General features: G+C 38.9%; 1 protein-coding gene across 4 annotated transcripts in view; it reads right to left on the reverse strand.

Annotated features, from left to right (window-relative positions):
- The window catches only part of LOC108247405 (LIM domain-binding protein 3), a 55458-nt gene that overhangs the window by 35304 nt on the left and 6685 nt on the right, over positions 1-13469 (reverse strand). For 3 of the 4 annotated variants that reach the window (XM_025010421.2, XM_025010419.2, XM_025010420.2), the window contains exon 2: positions 13128-13313. In XM_025010421.2, coding sequence (XP_024866189.1) covers positions 13128-13223 — 96 coding nt within the window. In that variant the 5' untranslated portion in view covers positions 13224-13313. Of the gene's footprint in view, positions 1-13127; positions 13314-13388; positions 13451-13469 lie in introns of those variants that run through there. The other variant, XM_037973593.1, reaches the window with a different exon arrangement.

Raw genomic sequence — 13469 nt, forward strand, 5'->3', positions numbered from 1 at the left:
CTGGGTCTCCCTGCTTAGGCTGCTGCCCCCGCGACCCGACCCCGGATAAGCGGAAGAGAATGGATGGATGGATGGATGGATGGATGTTTTTAACTCTGACCTTTGAATCTTTGAGACATTAAAAAGTTCCTAAACTCAACCAGTGATGGGTGAACACATACACAGTTTAGCAAAGGACCAATTTTAATTTGGGTCTTTAGGTTTTTTGTTAGCAGCAGCCTGTCACAAAGACAATTTTTTTTTTCTCATTTCTGAGTTTTCTGAATATATGAACCCTTCAATAACATAGTTTGACAGAAAATAGGATTTTAGCTCAAATAAAAGCTGTTAGCTGGAAACTTTACATACAGTAGCTGAAACTGGATGCACATTAATAGCTTCAGTGACTTAAAGCTGAAGGCAACGTTTGTCCACTCAGGTCATTTCTAACATGAGACGATGAACCTGCAGCATCATCAGTAACGTCTTGGTTACATCATGTCTAAACCTCTGTTTGCTGACTGCAGCTGGTTTCTTGTCTCTCAGTTTCCAGACCGTTTCGTCAGAAATGGCTGGATTAAACTGAACCAAAGTGGAGAGTTTAAATCAGGAAGCTGCTCGCTGAGCTCAAACAATGTGAGGTCTGTATTAGCGGCAGAGTGGCCTACTTTCCCAGGAGCTGTTCACACTGACCCACATATGTGTTATACACTGCAGGGTTCACAGTTTTAAAATCTTCCCACAAAACACAAGGTTAGGGGTTGATGAAGTTTAAAATCTTCAGTTCAGATGAGTTTGCTTCAGGAAAATAAGCAGCTAACAGTAAAAGTCCCAACACTTAAGTCTGCTGGATTATTTGTGCCTCTAAAGCAGTTTTGCACTTATTTAATATTAGTTTACATACAGTTCAGCTCATTTTGGGTCATATTGTCCCTTTGCATCTGGTTGTTGATGTTGTTTTAGATGCTTTTATTTAATTTTGCACCATTTTTTTGGTCAATTTGAACATATATCATAATTATTTTGAGGTTAGATGTATTTTTATACAGTGTTGTGTCTTTGTGAAGGTTCTGTGTGCCTTTATGCTGATTTATCAACTGTCTGGGGTTAGTATAATATTTATACGTTGCCTTAAAATAAATACATATAGTCACTTTGCACATTTTGTGTTCTTTCAGATTCATCTGAATTGTTTCCAAAACATTTTTGGTCATGGTTTATGTTTTTGGTCCTCATTACCAATACTGCTTCTGAGCAGCCAATATAACAATCCTATAGCTTATAAACAATTCACTAATACAAATATATTAAAGGCACAATATTATTCAGATTGCAATGCATAACATTCCTTGTTTAACTTATACTTTATTTACTCTATTGTGTGCTTTGAATTTTTCTGTTATAGAATTTTTTGTGTAGTCTATATCAGGTCAATTTCCCTGATGAGGGACAAAAAAAGGATCTATCTATTTCTGTTTTGCACTGTTTGGCCAGTTTTATGGTGTTGTTGCTCTTTAAAAATCTAACTGCAGCCATATTGTGTTTTTGTAAGGATTCAGCGCCTTTTTATCAGGTTGAGTGACATTTATTATGACTCATTTTTACATCTCATGTGCTTTTGTCATCATTTTACATTAAGTTATTGATCATTTAAAATGTTTTAATGCTCTTTTGCATCATTAGTGGTCGGTTTGAGTCATTTCTTGTCATTTTTAATCTTTTTACAGTCCCTTTGTGTCTGTAAAAGTATTGCATCCCTTTGTGCTCATCTTCACTGTATGTGGTCGGTTTGTGGGAGATTAGCATTTTCATTTCATTGTCATTTGCACATAATTTTGACTTATCAGTTTCATAAGCACATACTTTCAGCCATTTTTAATGTTTCATTGCCATTGGCAACCTTTTTTGTGGCCAATTTAGGTATCGTGTGTCTTTACATTTTTCGGGGCTCTAACAGTGGTTGATTCTCTTCATAGTCCCAAAAGGAAGACATGTTTAAGTGAACAAAAATGTTTTAGTGAAAAAGTCAACAAAAGACACTGTCTCAGAGCAGCCACACTGAGTGACAAGCAAGGTTGAACACCAGAAGAACACAGGATAAAAACTGAATCTGAACTTTATCACCACACTGAGACCACAGCAGCTGTGAACTGAGACCTTCAGGGGCTAAAAACAGCCCTGAGCTCATCTGCAGCATCTCTGCAGGCCTGTTTGCATTAATGTTGAGTGAATGCTGCTGAGCTGGCTGCAGAGATAAAGGACAAACTATGGAGGTAAAGAGTCAATTTTGTCAATTTTTTTTTCACTCTGATCAACCTGACAATGAAATCTGAAGGTTTGCAGACTGATATACATTCAAGTCTTTATGCCTAATTTCTTTATTGTACTTTGTAGTTATTTTGCATTTTGCTTTTTTGTTTGTTTGTTTTGATCTTTCTGAAGTCCCTGTATCTCATGATGTCTCATTTTGTCTTTTCTTTTCTTTTTACTTATAATCTTGTTTTGCATTCCATGATTTTATATTTTGTTAAGATCCCCGTCACACAACGGTAATTTTGAATTTGACAGAAGCAACACATCACACAACAGTTTGGTCAGGGGCTATAAATGAAAGTGGTGCAAATAAGAAACAGTTGGAGGATCATTTTGCAATAAATTAGGTTAATAAAACAGCTCATTAAGAGGACTGAGCATAAAAAAACTAATTTAAGAGAAACTGAATGTCTCAGATGGGCAGAGGTTTACCAGTCTGCAAAGAACTGCATCTAAAAATAGTAGAACAATTTCAGAATAATGTTCTTTCATGGAAAATTGGGAAGACTTTGAATATTCCATCATCTACAGTTCATATTATCATCAACAAATTTCAAGAAATAAATCCTTGAGCTCAAAGGACAAAGCTGAAAGTCAGTGTCAGGTGCACATGGTCTTTAGGCCCTCAGGGGATACTGCATCAAAAACAAGTCGGATTCTGCATGGAATTTAAAACATTTCCACAAATAATTGTCACAAATCACCCTTTCTCTTTATGGTTAAAAACAAAATTTAGATCAAGTGGCTACTCCATTTAAAACAAACAAAAAACCCTCTTTCTCTCATTTACCATCAGATAAGGCCGGACTAATAAATTCAGATAAAAACATTTTTCCTAAGCTTTTCAGGTTTTATATGTTGGCTTTATTTCTTTCAGTTAAACTTTGATCAATTGAAACAAACAAAACTATTAAAATCTCTATCAGTTCTATATGTCTTCAGGTCTAATTTGGGATTCCCGGATGTGAAAGCGTTTGGGATGTCCCTGATTGGACTGAGCAGCTGTAACAGGATGATGAGGATCTCTCAGAGCGCCTTGTCAGCTCTCTGTGTTACAGCAGGAGTCGAGTTACCGGCTGCTTGGCTTTCACATACACTGTAAACTTTACGACTACAGCTCAGAGGACGGACAAAGACCGACAGCAGCAGAAAAAGGACGCCTGAATACAAGTCAGAGCAGACGAGTCGATTCGTCTCATCAGGGAGGAGCATGTGAGATCAGAAACACAAATATCTGCAGCGTGGGATGTTATAGTTCCTCTGGAAGAAAAGTCATCCCTCTTTTCAAAGTAAAGTTGAATTTCTCTGAGCTCTTGCCCTTCAGGTGTTCTCAAACTCTTTGAAATTAAAGCAGCTCAGCTGAACTGAATGAAGCTAGTCTCAGGTAAATACATGAAGAAATCATCAACAAACAGCAACTATTTCAATGTTTTCATAAATTGAATATCATCAGCCAGCTGTTTGTGAAGATGATTGTTGATCAACATAAAACAGTTTGAGAATTTATTAATAATATACAGTATATATGCAGGCTCCGATTTCTCAAATAAACCTCAAATATGCTAAGGCCCCCTCTTTGTAGGTTCTTTGTAGGGTCTTGGCAAGGTCTTCAGGGGCATATTAGGAATGAAACAGCACCACTCAAAGTAAGTTACTGCAATGCTGTTGGTGGTGCAGCTGCTACGTGCATCATGTCCTGCTCTTCCTACAGCCAATAGAATCACACCACACTCTCCCTACAAGACTACAACGACCAATCCACACACCCCTTCACACAATTAAACATAGCGCCACACTCAGCTGCCCACCACTCTCTATTTGGACTCAAGTCAAGACGCACTTGTCCTCATCGTGGTCAGGCCTGTGGGACGAGGAAGGACGAAGAGTGGATATTGTTGAGGTTCTGGACAGAAAACTCCTGCACCTACAGCCTCTCGCACTGCTGATGGTGTTTCCTCCTTCACAGCAAAGCTAAACCTGATGCTAGAGGCCCAGAAAACCTCCCGGATATACAGGTGGTGCATCTCAATGAAATAGAATAGCATCACAAAGTTCATTTACTGAAGTAATTCAATTCAAAAAGTGAAACTGATATACATTATTGAATAGATTTATTACACACAGAGTAATGAATTTCAAGCATTGTTTCTGATAATGGCTTACAACTAATAGAAACCCAAAAATCAGTTTGTCAGAAATTTGTTGGTATTGACAAGGCTCAGAGAATGTGGATTCAGTTCAGACGGACAGCAGCGAAGTTTTAAAATATTTATTAAGACCACTAAGCCAACGGGAATGCTAGTTCCCAGGACAACACTCTCTGCATGGGGCAGGACGGGACTTGGAACTGGTAAGTCCGCCGAGGGTCTTGAGAGGAGAGTGACAGAGGCTGTTAGCAAAGGGTTAGGGTGAGAGCAGTAGTCCGGGGACAGGCGAGAGGTCAAAGCCAGGAGATCAGAGATAGAAAGCCAAATCCATAGAAGCACAAACCAAGAGGCGTAGTCCAGAGACGAGAAGCGAGGTTGGTTTCCGTGAGTCAGAGTCCGTGGCGGTATCAGGCAGGGAGCAGGCAAAGAGCAAGGGTCAAGAGTCAGGCGTGGGTTCGAGAACAGGAAGTCAGGCATGGGCTGTGAAGAAACGCTGGACATCTACTCGGAAAACCTTTCAATAATCTGGCAAAGTCTGTGAGCAGGTGGTGAACTTAAGTACCGTAGTAGCAGTAACAGGTGAAGATGATCATGATGATGACTGTGGCATGAGATCCGGGGCGTGGCATGGACTGCTTGACTGTGGAAAGTTACTGGGACTGTGGCATGAGAGCAGGAGGCGTGGCAGGAGCAGTGAAACTGTGACAGGTATACTGAAACATATTCGGTCAATACTTGGTCAGGGCTCTTTTTGCAAGAATTGCTGCATCAATGCACCGTGGCATGGGGGCGTGGACCCGCTGAGGTGTTATGGAAGCCCGGGTTATGTTGATAGTGGCCTTCAGCTTGTCTGAGTTGTTGGGTTTGGTGTCTCTAATGTTCCTCTTGAAAATACTCCATAGACTCTTTAAGGGTTAAGGTAAGGCCAGTTTGCTGACCAATCAAGCACAGTGACGTTGGACTTGATAAAACCCAGTGGGCCAGCACCAGCAAATGACTTGGCTCCTCATCGCTGACTGTGGAATCTTCTCACTGGACCTCAAATAACTTAGATTCTGTGCCTCTTCACTCTTCCTTCAGACTCTGACGATCGACAGATGGTCACAAGGTCATGGAAACAACTTAACAGATGTGGTACACATGGTGGTAGCATCATGTTCAAGCTCTTATCTGCATCCCGATGCAATTTAAAATAGTCGTGCCAGGACATGGTGCAATCAAGGACATATAAGCATGAGAGGTGTTATTTTTTGCATCATTTTAATATTTTATTGTTTTTGCAATTAGTTGTATGTCTTTTACTAGTTTTTCTAATTTGTTTTAATTTCATTGTTTGTTTTTATAGTTTCTCATGCTTCATTGTTATTTTCTCACCATTTTAAATGCAGCACCACCAACCAACAGCAGCTGGTTTAAAATGTGCTGTAGACATAAATGAGGTTTATTTGATCTTAGTATTTTCAGGGAAATGTGTTAATTTAGTATGGTGAGTCTTAGGTACGCAGAAAATAGCAGAAAAAAGTCATGTTTTCCAAACTTCCAGCAGCTTTTCAAGGTTGTTCATGAACTTTTCTATTATGCAGCCAAATGTTTTCCTGGTAAAAAAAAAAAATCCTACAGTTTTATCCTGAAATCTGAGAGATCAATATGCTGTAAAAGCAGCAACAACAACAACAACAAAAATACAATAAAAACAACACGATTCATCAGCTTTTTACTTTAGCCATCCTACAAAAACCCACTTCATAGCTTATCCTCTTTTTTATGAGTGTTTAGTTGCTTTCAAATTAACAAATTGTCAGAAAAAAAATCAGACTGTCAGTGTTAGAGGTTATTTTTAGGTGAATTTAAAAAATGATCTTATTTGTTTAGTTATTTTTAAAAGCTAAACTCTTTGATAATTTCTCCAGATTTGATGCTTTCTTTTATTGTTTATTGAAGATTTTGGTCGTCTGGAACATTTGACCCTTTTCTGTTTTACACTTTGAAAATATAATCAAACTAATATTTTTCAATGTCACAGAGAAGTCTGTATCTGAAACAACTGCAGACAAAACTTCTTTGAAACAATAAAGCAACATCACACAGAATAAGATTTTTTTTTTTTTTAGAAAATAAAGATAGAAACACAGAGAATAAAAAAGGAAAAAAACTGAAATACAAATTTTGAGACAACAATAAGATCAGACTACAGTCTGGCATCTGAACCTGCTTTCTGCAGCCTCATTGACTCTGGAGGTTTTAGGTTCAGATGTCAGGTTCTGATTTCACTTCCTAAGCCTGGAACCATCCCAAACTCCTGAACCCAACCTCAGACTGTGAGAACTGACTCACCTCTGAGGTTGATTCAGATCAAATCCATTCAAACAAAACTTGTCTCTCTCTGCAGCACAGAAGCTTCATGATGGGACTTTTTATTTTTCAATGAAGCTTCTCAGCAGTGACCCAAAGCCACAAAGAAGTCTGAGTCAAAGCTCATTCTCACTTCTGTGATTTCCACTTCTCTAGACTAGGCTCAGATGGATTGGTATTCCAGATCATTGCTGAAAGAAATGGAGCCTCCAGACTGATGTTAGCAACAAGGCTAAGCCCGGTTCTGGGCTGGATGGATAGATGAACAGAGAGGCTTCCAGCCAAAGGTAAAAAGCTCCAGCTTCCAATCTTCAATCCCATGAACAAAGAGGAAGCCTTTATAATGAATGTCTAATGGTCAAATGAGACAAAATAAACTTAACGGCTGCTACATACTTCACAAGAAATGAGAAATTTGTTCTTTCTCCCTGGGTTGGGTTCTTTCCTGAGATCAAGCTGCAGAGCTCTTGCATCTTGTTCTCGACAGACCATCCGCCACCTTTTCTCTGTGGTGTCAGAGAAGTATTGTGTGATTGGTCAGAAATCTGAAGTGTTCTTGTGAGTTTAGTGTTGAAAAGCAGAAATGTTTACATTCCTGTTTTTTTCCGCTGCTGTGGAAGTTTGTAAAATTCATACTTTTGAGAAGCAGCTGGCTGAGTCAGCAATATCAAAATCTACATAGCATGTCTTTAAAGGCATATAAAAAGACAAAATGGCTAATTCATGGAAAGAGAATGCCTAAACATTGTGCACACAGGAGAGCAGTTGTTGAAAAAAAAATTATGTTACTTTCATGACAAATTCGCAAACCCCAAACAATGTGTTCAGACAAGAGTGGTGAAGCTGGAAGGAGGCAGTCAGTCCTTCAGGGGGAGGGCCCTTTAAGGACTCCCAGGGATTTCTAGTAAAGTTTGACATGTCCTGGCTAAAACATACTTTGTTCTTGTTCTTAACAGCTCGAGAAAACAAGCTTGATACATACTTTTCAAGAACCGAGAAATTTGTTTAACTGGCTAAAACAACCAGTAACTCCAAAAACACAATGCCCACTGTTAAGCATGGTAATGGTAGCAGCATACTCTGGGGTTACCAAGCTGCACAAAGAAAGGCTTAAAGTTCAAAAGCCTGAATCTGTGATGGTCTGGACTTGGATCAGGGTTCTGTGATGGCAGCATCAATACAGAAAAGTCCAGCAGAGATTTTACAGCAACGTCTGCTGCCTTCAAGACCACATCTTCTCCAGAGTTGTTCAAGCATTTTTGACCAAGATAATGTAAAACCACATTCTGCACACACTCCAAAGGCTGAAAAAGGAGGAGAGATGAGTTCTAGACTGGCCTTCTTGCAGTCCTGACCTGTCACCAATAACACGTTAAAAGATTTAGAAACCAAGCATGTAAAAACAACACCATAGTGTTGGACAACCTATGATGTGTGTGAAGGGAGAATTGGACAAAATAAAACCTGAAACTCTTCAACACTTGGTGTACTCATTGACAGAATATTTTTAGGTCTTGGAAGATAGAATGACAACATTAAAAAGTAGCAATAAGTTTACTGACACAAATTTTACTGGATTGTGTTGCAGGAATGGATGGGTATTAACAAATAAAAACGTGATGAAAAAAAAACACCTTCATTTGGTTTGACAAAATAAAAGTCAAATTAAAATAAAGTATTACACGTGTCTTGTTTTATTTACATTTTGGATATGGTTCTAATTTTTTCACATTTGAGGGTGTGAATAAAAGCAATCCAAATTTTTCAGCTTGTATTTTACAGCCTAAACTCACTTTTCACATTCAGAGTTGTTTAAAAAAAACTTCAGCAGCCTTTTAAAGAAATAAAGTCTTATTCATTAAAATGTTGAGGAAAAATTTACTTTCTGCTTTATTTTTGTGGCAGTGCAACAGTGTGAGTCAGAGAAACACAAGACTTAAAGGACAAAAGACAAAAAAAGGCACAAATGAATGTCATCAGAAACTGGATTGTTGTGTTGTAAACTAGTCTTAACACCTTCACCTGATTCTGTAAATAAGACACTGATTTTTGTTGAGCTCAGAGCTGCAGATCAGGTCTGATTCAGCATCATTAGCAGCCAAGAGGAGAGGTGAAATATCTTTAAGAATCAAAACAAGAAAATTCTTCTGAGTGGTCAGGCACCGAAACTGAGTTAAAAAGCAGCCAGTCCAAAGAAAACCTTTAAAACCTTTGGAAAGTCTTTTTGCACTATTTTTTAAACAATATTTCGACCTGAAAAGATTAATTATTTCCCCGCACTGACAGTGAAATCTGTTGCCGCAGACAGCTGTGATTCCTCTGCCTGATCTGATGACTCTCTGTAGGCTGCAGACAGAAGCAGACACAGGCAGCAGAGAGGAAACGCCTCGTCAGCTGTTCCTCAGTGAATGAGCTCCTCTTCAGAGTGTTAAAGTGAAGATTAATCAGGCAGTGGAGTCAGTTTACAGAGTAACACTGTGGGGAGCAAACTGGTACAAACACATTCGACTACCTGCTGTAAAGATTTACCAGTCACTAAAAACACAAGCTTTATTAAATAAGTGCTTTAAGTAAAGTGAATCATAACTGTGCGTGTCTGTGTGAACACGTGAACAGCTGCTGAACAACAACAAGCAATCAGACAGCAGCATCTCACTTCCTGTTAGCTTCAGGTGATGCTGGGACAAAACTGAAAGCTTAGAAGAGCTTCTAAATGTTGTGTGGCGGTGCAGCCTCTTATCTGACAAACAGCAACGTCTTCCGGTGAGAACAAAAGGTCACATTTTCCTCATATCGATACCAAGAAAACAGTTACTATAGAGCGATGAAACCCTGAGAGGAAAACAATGAGTCCCAGATTCACTAAGACTGAGCATAGCCTGTTGTTTTGCTTTAATTTGTTTTTGTATCACTTGCACTCATAATCTGGTGCTCAACATCAAATTCACAAAGCAAATAGAGCTAATTATGTGATGATGAAACACATTTGTTAACCTCTGGATGTGATTCTCTCATTGTTGAAATGTTCTATAGATCATAAAGTTTTGTTTTCTTAATGTAAAACATCAACAACGTAAATTTATGCTTTTTTGAAAATGTATTTGTAAGTGCAACACTGAGTGGCACTTATCAGTGTAACAGAGGATGAATGATACTTTTCTTGCCCCGCCTGTTTTCTTCTTTTGGAGGCAGCAATGTTTCTTCTCCTAAAACACGGATACATCCAGACGTCAGGAGACGGTAACTGATGCAATCTGCAAGCCACAGACAAACACTTTTAACTCTGGCAGTTATTCATATAAATATCAGTGGTTTTTTTAATGCTGCTGTTGGCAAACGATGCCAGGGCAGAGAGATGCTGTTATGTTGGCAGCACAGTTTGAGGCACACATCTCCCTTCATGGTGACTTTAAGAATTAGATGGATGCACTAAATCCTTATTTGTGCCTAAAAAGATGTGCAATCATTTGGTAAATCTCACCCTGACTGTTCAATAAGCAGAAACATGGAGGAAAGGGGAGATTTTTTCACACAACTACTGTTGAATTGTTCTGCTGATCTGGCATGTTGGGAGGGAACTTAAATCTCACTGTCACTTTTGCTGACAGAAGGAATCAAAGAGGAACATTAATGTGACAGAATGATGATGAGCATATTAACAACCTGACTTATTAAAAGACCTGAGAACATTTCTCTCTATCATAAAACAGCAATGCATCATTCTTTTCAAGGTAAAAAAAAAAACAAAAACAACAAACTGTAGAAATACAAACTTCACTTTGTGTTACTTGGCATTTAAGCATTCAAACATTTTCCTGATTGTCAAATTGTTTACTGTAGTCTTTTTACATTTTACTGATTTTTTTTCATTGCATCCACAACATTTGTTCAAACTTTTTTTTTACATTTTAGTCTGAAAACAAGATTTTTTAAAACTTTCTGTCACAGCAGAGTAAGACTGTGAGACGTTTATTATGAAGATAAAAATTGTATAGAACTACATTGTTCATCCTGGAAAAATAAAATAATCAGGAGTCAATTAGAATAATCAAGAGCTTTCAGTTTCTTAATGTCCAGTTATAAAACAACAAGACAGTAAAAACATAAACCCGACGAGAGAATAATTATTTCTGTAACCTTTACAGCAATGTACACTGCAGTGAAAAAGATTTTTGACCCTTACAGATTTCACTTGATTGTGCTTCTTTGCCACATTTAAACATTTCAGATTGACAAACAAATGTTAATATCAGTCAATGATAACCTGAGTAAATACAAATGATAATTTCATTTATTAAGGGATAAAAGCTCTCCAAACCAATGTGACCCTATGTGAAAAAGTAATCACCACCCTTGTTAAATCATGATTTAACTGTGGTTAACCACATTGTTTTGGAAACCTGGGTTCAATTCCACAAGCCACACTCAGGCTCGATCACTCCCAGACCTGTAGAATAAAGAAATGACTTAAACAGAGCCATTATCCACTAATGGAAAAAACATGGAAACAGAACCTTCCCAAGAGTGGCCGGCTGACCAGAATTACTCCAATAGCTCATCAACAACTCATCCAGGAGGATTTAGAACAACATCTAAAGCTCTGCAGGCGTCATGCCTCAGTTAAGGTCAGAGTTTATGTTTCAATAATAAGAAATAGACAAAGTTCAAGAAATGGCCTTCATGGCAAAGCTCCAAGGCCAAAACTACTGCTGAGCAAAAAGAACACAAAAAACCCATCTGGATGATCCCCAAGACCTTTGGGACAATAATCTGTGGACTGACAAGACAATAGTGGAACTTTATGGAAGGTGTGCGCCTCGTTACATATGGTGTAAGACTAACACTGCATTTCAGAAGAAGAAGAGCATGCTGACAGTCAAACACGGTAATAGTAGTTTGATAGTCTGGGGCTGCTTTGCTGCTTCAGGATGACTTGATGTCAGCGATGGAACCGCAAATTCTGCTCTCTACCAGAAAATCCTGAATGTCTGGTCATCGGTCTCTGACTTGGATTCTGCAGCAGGACAATGATCTGAAAGCACGGCAGCAATTTTCACAGCCACGGGAAAGACTCATTGCAAGATTTTGCAAACACAACCAGGGGGGAGCAAGACAAGTTACTAGATTCAAAAGGCAATTACTTTTTCACCTAGGGCCAGGCTGATTTGAATAGAGTAGCTTTTTTTTTTCCTCGCTATAAATTAAATCATTATTTAAAAGCTATATGTTGTATTTACTCTGGTCATCTTTGATATTAACATTTGTTTGATGATCTGAAATGTGTAAGTCTCGCAGGTAAGGACAAAAAAAAAAATCTGTATGTGTTGGGGGGGGGGGTGTACTTTTTCACACAACTGTATTTTAATACCTTGAATGTTATTCTGTAAAAACCTCAGTAGGAGTGAAACAAAACTACAAAAATTTGACACAAAACAACAAAAGGAATCTCAAATGCTACAACACCAAAGCTGTGTAGTTTCTGGTTTTTGCTTCATTCATTCAGAATATCTCTCATTTGTTGTCAACACCAGAAGACACCTGATGTGACAAACATAAAGCATGGCCACCTGTGCAGATCTGAGAGCAGCTAAGAGCCTGAAATCACTACGCCGAGGGTCAAACGTGTCAGCATCCCAGCAGCAAACGCCACAGATTCCCCTGTGAGCTCAGACAGAAGGTTTTTCTCTCCATCTATTCAGAGACAAGGCTCTGAAAACCAAAACCAGCTCCACTTTTAGACCTGCAGCTCTGCTTTCAGGGGCCGCAGAGATCAGCCCGACAAGGCCCGAATCAGACGCCGACTGAAGCTTCTGCACGAAAACTGCATTCGGGAACAGAATCAATGAGAAACTGGAAACCTAAGAAGCAACGAGTCTCGGTTTTAAACTGATCGTGACCCAGGAATGAAGCAAAGCGTGGTTTATTTTTGGAGGTTTTTCTCCTTTTCCGCTTTTCTCTTCTTTTATAAAAATCAAGGTTTTTCTCAAACGTTCAAGAAAAACAGCAGCATAAACATCAACAAATAGGCAGAATCGATAAACATTCATAAACAGCAAGTTTAAGGTGGTTTTAATCATGATGAGGATATTTGGGATTAATCGGATCAATAATAAAAGAAAAATGGCAGCAAAAAAAGCAGGAATTTTCCAACATAGACCTCAAACCCTTCAGCCACCAGAATGTCCAGCCTCATTCTTTCTACAAATATTGTCCCATTCCTGTTTTTTTTTTAATGATCAGGATTTATATTTACAGACACAATCACAAGGCAGCAATCAAATCAAAGAAAAAACCTGCAGCCTGAACAAGAAGCAGAGTTTTCCATCAGTTTCTTACCCTGGAGATGGTCAGAGGCATGTTGAAGTCCTTCCCCCCCTGCAGCCTGAAGCCCCAGGGCCCAGGGCCCGGCAGAGTAACGGTGTAGGCGCTCATTCTTCCACACAGCTACAATGGATCCTCCAAACTCACAGCAGATCTCTGACTGACACCCTCACAGTGATGGAGAGACGGGATGGCGGGGCTCTGAAAGAGGACAGAAGGAAATGAGGAGAAAGAGTAAAAAAAAAAAAAGCAGCCTGAAATGAAAGAAGAACCTGCCTGCTTGCAGCTGAAGTGACAGCCTAAGAATAGACAGAGATAGCACTGTGGCATTGTGGGAGGGGGGGAGATGGGGGTAAA

Source organism: Kryptolebias marmoratus, linkage group LG22 (assembly GCF_001649575.2).
Source record: "Kryptolebias marmoratus isolate JLee-2015 linkage group LG22, ASM164957v2, whole genome shotgun sequence".
NCBI lineage: Eukaryota > Metazoa > Chordata > Actinopteri > Cyprinodontiformes > Rivulidae > Kryptolebias > Kryptolebias marmoratus.